The sequence below is a fragment of the Pleurodeles waltl genome, chromosome 1_2, assembly GCF_031143425.1.
Source record: "Pleurodeles waltl isolate 20211129_DDA chromosome 1_2, aPleWal1.hap1.20221129, whole genome shotgun sequence".
NCBI classification, from domain to species: Eukaryota; Metazoa; Chordata; class Amphibia; order Caudata; family Salamandridae; genus Pleurodeles; species Pleurodeles waltl.
Genome location: NC_090437.1, coordinates 1090031471 through 1090037470, shown reverse-complemented (window position 1 = coordinate 1090037470; position 6000 = coordinate 1090031471). Strand labels below are relative to the sequence as shown.

Below are 6000 nucleotides of genomic sequence, written 5' to 3'. Positions count from 1 at the left end.
ATATCCATTGTAGCCATTAGTATTTTTTTAAATGTGATATTTTCTGTCATCTAAGGTAGTGTTCAAAGGATTGATTTAATCTTTTTTCAGTTTTTGGCCATGCAGTACTTCTTTAAAATAATTAAGCCCTGCTGTGTGAGAAATGAGGCTTTATTGTAAATTACAATCTTTTTGTTAGCTCTAGACTAATTTTCTCATAAAAATACACACTTGCATCTGTTTCTTTCTCTCCAAATGAAAGAAGGTTTGACAAAAAAGCCCAGATTTAAATGTGTGCTTACTGCAATAGAAATTCACCTTGAGAAATAGTGTTGGCCATATTAGTGAAGGAGCAGAAGCCATGTAAAAATTACATTTATTTTTGTTATGGTGAGCATCAACCACATAAGACACTCCTGCAAGATTCTATTGATATAGCAAGGAGACCTGTAAGTAGACCTATGCGTGTGGAAAAGTGTGTGCATGCCAATAGCTGTGCTTCATTGCTCTCAAAGGGCTTCTGTAGCTCCCGCTGGCACCTGCACCCTCAGGCAGTGCAGAGCTCATGTTCCTACGCTTGAACAAATACCTGGTGCTCTCTGACAGGTAGATCAAAGGTACAGCTAGCAGAATAAGGGAGTATACAGAGCTTTTGTCCACTGAGGAGACCATGATTTGAGGGCACCATGCTTGAAGTCCTTCCCTTTGTAAGTGAGGCCACCAAGCCATACATTAACAGGTAGCATACATGCACTAACAGAGGCTTCTGCGAGATATCACTCCTATTGTGCCCTTGAAGTTGACCTGCCCTCATAAGGTTTGTGCTTTACTCCTCCATCCGTCACTTTGGGGTTTGCCTGCTTCAACCACACCAGGGAAGGAAGTATAAAATACCAAACTGCTTCAGTATGGGAAGGGTTTGCGTTGATGTTCCTTGTGAAACACAATATCCAAATCGATCGACTATACCACCTTTTATAATTCTAAAAACGAACTGCCATGTGAATCTGTCACATATGAGTAACACCTTTACCCCAGCTCAGTGTTTTATTTGCTAAAAATAAAAAAAGTGTGCTGGTGAGCAAAATGTTTCTTTGGAGATTGGTATTGGCACCATCCAAAAACAGCACTGCCCACTGACACTGTGAAAGGCAGACTTCTTATGAAGGGAGCAAAAGAAACAGGTAAAATATGCTGTAAGCTTAGCCTTGGGAAACGTAGTCACCACCTCAACTTTCCGCACCCTCACAATGCTCAATGTAATCTTCAAATGGCTCCTAGTTAGCATATGCAAAATGGTCCCTGAGGCCCTCATCACCAGCAAGCTGGACTATGACAAAGCACTTTGTCGGAATCACTGTCTAACTGCTAGAAGACTTCAGACCATACAAAACTGAGTGGCCAGACTCACACTTAGACTTTCCCCAGTGTTCACATCACCCCACCCAACAAAGAGCTCAAGTGGCCCCCTCATTTACTAACCAACATGCAACACACTCACCAAACACCTCTGCTCAGCCAGAATCCTGCTCGCACACATACCCCACATACAAAGAACCAGATCGGGCTGTCATGCTTTCCCCTACCTCCTGCCTAAAGGTTGGAACGACTGGCCCCTGCACATTAGAGATGCCTCTTCAGTTCTTGCGCTGCGCAAGAATCTGAAAACATGGCTCTTCACTTAAAAAAGTCCCAATCACAGCCAACATGTTTCCTGCTTTCTCAATACCAGGATACTGTCCAAGGTGAGATGTGCCTTTCACAAATACCCTTAACTTAACATAAAGCTTGCCGTAGCTTTATTGCTGTGGTGTTGTTCATACAACTCAGTCTATGTTCTTTTCCATCTTAGTCACGCTCTCATTTCTTTCCCACCTTTCTGTCTATATTCACACACATGCTTAATTCTTTCACTACTGTCTACCTTGTCTTTCTCTTTCTCTCTTGCTCTATCCCTCTTTCTGTCAATCGCTTCTCTCAATCCCTTGTCTCTCAATGTCATCCTCCCTCCCACCTTCTCCTCACTCCCTTTTAGAAACAGGCCTTGTGAAATATTAACCCAGGTGAAAGATGTGTGAAACCCCCACAGAATAGCAGCTGGTCCTGTTTCCAGTCGAGCCCAGTCTAATCTGCCCAGGGCTGTAGTGCTATGTATGCAGGAACTCAGTTCCAGCTCAATGAAATAAATTCCTTGTAGGTACACGATCTATGCTCTGTCTGTGCATTTATTCAGCCCTTTGAATGCAAGGACTAGGCTACATCTGTGCTGGAACTCAACTCTGCAGAGGAATGTGTTCAGCTGTACAAAATGATAAGGTATGTTTGTGGTGGAGCTGAACTATCTCTCTATACACAAGAAACGACTATTCTCTGCGCAGTTTATGTCTTTTAAGTGTTCAGTATATCTCCAGAAGAACAACCAACTACCTTTCCATAGAAAAAGGCACCAAAAAGAGCTTTTTGATACCGAGCAGATTTCACCCTTTTGAATGGTGATTTCTCAATTGACTTTGCACTGCAAGAGTATGGACCCATGGTGCTGATTTCGGTTTATCTTGTCTTCTTATCCCCTCTGAATATCCCACCCTCTTCCTTCTCAGATGGCATTTTGTTGAGAACGTCTTCTTGATGTTCACTTATTTTATGTAATTTTGGTATGTGCATTTGCTCTACATTTGTAGTGAGGAAATTTAGAAAGAGGGGGGAATATCAGTGTGAGACATGGAGACCATGTTAAATATGAAACAAGACAAAGGTGAAAAGTATGGGAAGGAAAGGGGCAGGTTGAACAAAATTAAAAGGGAGGGTGACAGGGAAGAGGAGAGAAGGCAGCAACATGTGGAGTGACAAGAGGGACGGAGGGATGTATGAACTCTGCTGAGGTCCAGGTGACTACCTATGGGCAGTGCAATAGAAGTTAAACTGCATTGTAGCACATGGGAAGGAAAGAGTGGGCTTGAGCAGAAAAGCAAAGTTAAAGAATAAACATAAAATCTGAATTCTTAACTCCAAGCACCCAGTTTGTCTTTGAAATAGGTGGACTTTGTAAAGAGGAGAATCAGATACTGGTTTGGATCCTTTGAAATGTGAATATGTCTTGGATTTGGAGCAGGCACGATTCTCCCTTTGGCTCAAGGTTTTCCAACTGCCACTTGCAGAGATAGTAAGAATGATAAGAGGTAGAAAACATGAAGGCAGTGTAGTCTGGGAAATGCTGCTGTGGCTGAAAGCTTTGGTGGGAGAAGTGCCAGGTGCTGTCTATCCACACTATCATTCTGATCCACTTCTTCGGTCTATTATATGTCTGTCCATCCAACAAAAAGGGGCAAGAGGCACACAAGTACCTTCTGGGAGGTGGACTGTGAAATGTCTGAGTGGTGTAGTTCAACTATGAACCCCCTAATTCAGGCACAATCCATTTTATTTAGCAAGCATACTTCATGTGCCTCAGGCAGCACAGTATATCTGGTAAACTGAAGTGCACCCAGTGCATCCCTGAAGCCAATGAAAAACCACAACGTGCAGCAGTGGCAGGGTCCTGAGTACTATCCCAGCTTTTTATAGGCCTGTGCTTCCAGTCCTGTCAACAGGGTCTCTTGAAATATACAAGTGTGCAGCTGTGGAGTTTTTCCACATAATTATTGTGTTGAGCATTTGCCACATAATTCATCATCTACTGCATAATTTCCAGATGTTAACAAAACATTTGTTTCTACCTCAAATGGTTCAAACATTACTAAAAACGCAGAGACATACTGCTGTGTAGCGGAAGTACCTTTGCAAAGGCTGACTGGTCACCTTTCTGTAGCTTATTGCTACATTTAGGTGTTAAATTGGTACCAACGAGGTGCAACTTATGCTGAGGAAGTGTTAACAAGTGTAAAAATGAGAAAATATTGAAAAGATACTATCACAAAAGTGGCATTTATTTTTGGATGCAAAACACTGTCTAGTTTTTAAGTCAAAACAATAGGTGGTTGCGTGAGAATGCCCATGGAATGCCCCCTTAACGCAGAGCAACACAAAGCAGTGATTTGCAAAGCCTTGAATTACTTTCAGGCAACTTTCCAGTGCAAAAGAGGCTTGCCCCTGGAAAGCAAATTAAAAAAAAATTGCACAGGTTTGCGTCACTTTTGTGAAGCAAACCTAGCGTAAAATGCTTGTTAATCTGGGTCTAAATGTGACCAGGAATGAGTATGAGGGAAGCAAAATTTGAACAAAAAAAACAAATGGGTAAACTCCTGAGCGGTGTTAGGCCTCACCAATTTCAAAGACAACCAGCCACGACTGAAACCTGGGCTTGTGCACCGTGAGTGGTAGGATTTGCAATTATCAGTATTATGTGACTTTATGTCCCAGCATACGTATTTGACTTGAAAACGGATATGTAGCTGTCAAACAACTCTACAACTGGGGTGAGGGCCTGAAACAACGATCCTTCCTTCCACACCCCGCCATAGCCCAAGACGACGGTCTTGCTTAATGCTGATGGCTTTTAAAGAACCTCGCAAAACACTTGACAGTAAGCTTTCGTGCCGTCTGGCTGAAGCTCTGTAAGGATAAGGGCCAACAATAAAACCTGCAATAACTCCTCCGCTCCTGGGGTGGCAGGATTCTTCGCAATCCACTGTAATTCAGTTAACTCGGCAAATGCATGCATTCTTTAGTGTTTTGCAGAGGGTAGTTCGCCACGCCTCGCTTCTTTCAGGGGGAGCCAGGACAGCGGCGGTGTCATGGCGACCAGCAGCAGCATTACTCATTCGGACGCCTCAGAATCGGCTGTGCAGGAGTCCCAGCACAGCCCAGGGATACAGGTCGTGCTGACGCAACAGGCTGAGAGCACAGCCCCTTCCTGTCCGCATGGTTAGTGCATTATTCTCTTCTCCGTTCCTTTCTTTCCTGGTTCTTGGAAAGCTTTTTTTCTGCCCAGTGTATATTTAGCCAGCCGAACCATTCCTGGGCCACGAGCACAAACTACTGATTAGACATTTACCGTTTTCTAGACGTTGTTCTCTACACCTAATATGGCCGCCTTCCTATCCTGATCTGTGGCGCAGTTGTTTTGGAATATGCAGTCTAGTCTATAGCATATTTGTGAATATTTTTCAGAAGGGGCTTGTTTTACACGTGATAATACGTGTTCTGATTTCTTTTATAAACATTGGTAAATAGTTTTGGCCAGTGGTTTGAATGCCTGTTGATGACAATGTGCAAAACCCCCGAACAGTCTGTTTTTGTATTTAGTGTTTTTATTTTTATGTCAGCCCACATAACCAGCTGTTGCGAGAACTCGCGTACTAGCAGTGGAGTATAGAGAAATGGGCATTTTCTCCATGATTTTTAGTTTTCCTGTTAATGGCCGTTTTATTTGGTAGCAGGTATACTAGACTGGTTAATAAAGTGTCTGGACATAACCACCAAGGCTTTAGTTGAAATTTGTGTGCCATGTCATTGTGTCGGTGTGCTTTTGTGTGACACTGTAAGGCATTTTGTGTGACACTATAAGAGACACTTTCTAAAGGACTAGAACAAAGTAGTTATATCAATGAAATAAGGTAAATATCCGACATTGGGTGCTCTGTACAATATACTGCTTTAGAAGTCGTCATCGAACAGCCCAGAATGGAAAGGATTATTAGCTAAAGAGCCTCAGTAGACCTAAGAGCGAGTCCCTAAAAACATGTAACCACTTGCCATTTATGTCATGGGCTTGTCGCGTCCACTTCACTCAACTAGAAATTTGCAAACACGTAGACATACACACCAACATACATACACATTCGTACATATAATTAATTTGTTCTGTTTAGTTTTGCAGTTTTTGCTAAACGCAGGAGCTGCAAACATCACATTTATTTTCAGCAAAAACCGTATAGTTTGTTTTGCACAAATTAAGTGAACCAAAACTACAACCCCGAAAATGCATTGCGTTATTAACTGAGTACTCCAGCCTAGGCTGTTTCACAGTGGCACCATCCGTGAATTAATTAACACCATCGCTTTCTTCAACTTAAATGCTTG

The 6000-nt window shown here is 42.6% G+C and overlaps 1 protein-coding gene across 2 annotated transcripts in view; it reads left to right on the top strand.

Annotated features, from left to right (window-relative positions):
• Nucleotides 1-4618: 4618 nt before the first annotated feature.
• Nucleotides 4619-6000, top strand: part of ZCCHC4 (zinc finger CCHC-type containing 4) — a 299886-nt gene continuing 298504 nt past the window's right edge. Inside the window, exon 1 of one of the 2 annotated variants that reach the window (XM_069202157.1) lies at nt 4619-4842. In XM_069202157.1, the coding sequence (XP_069058258.1) occupies nt 4713-4842 (130 nt within the window). In that variant the 5' untranslated portion in view covers nt 4619-4712. The remainder of the gene's footprint in view (nt 4843-6000) is intronic. The other variant, XM_069202158.1, reaches the window with a different exon arrangement.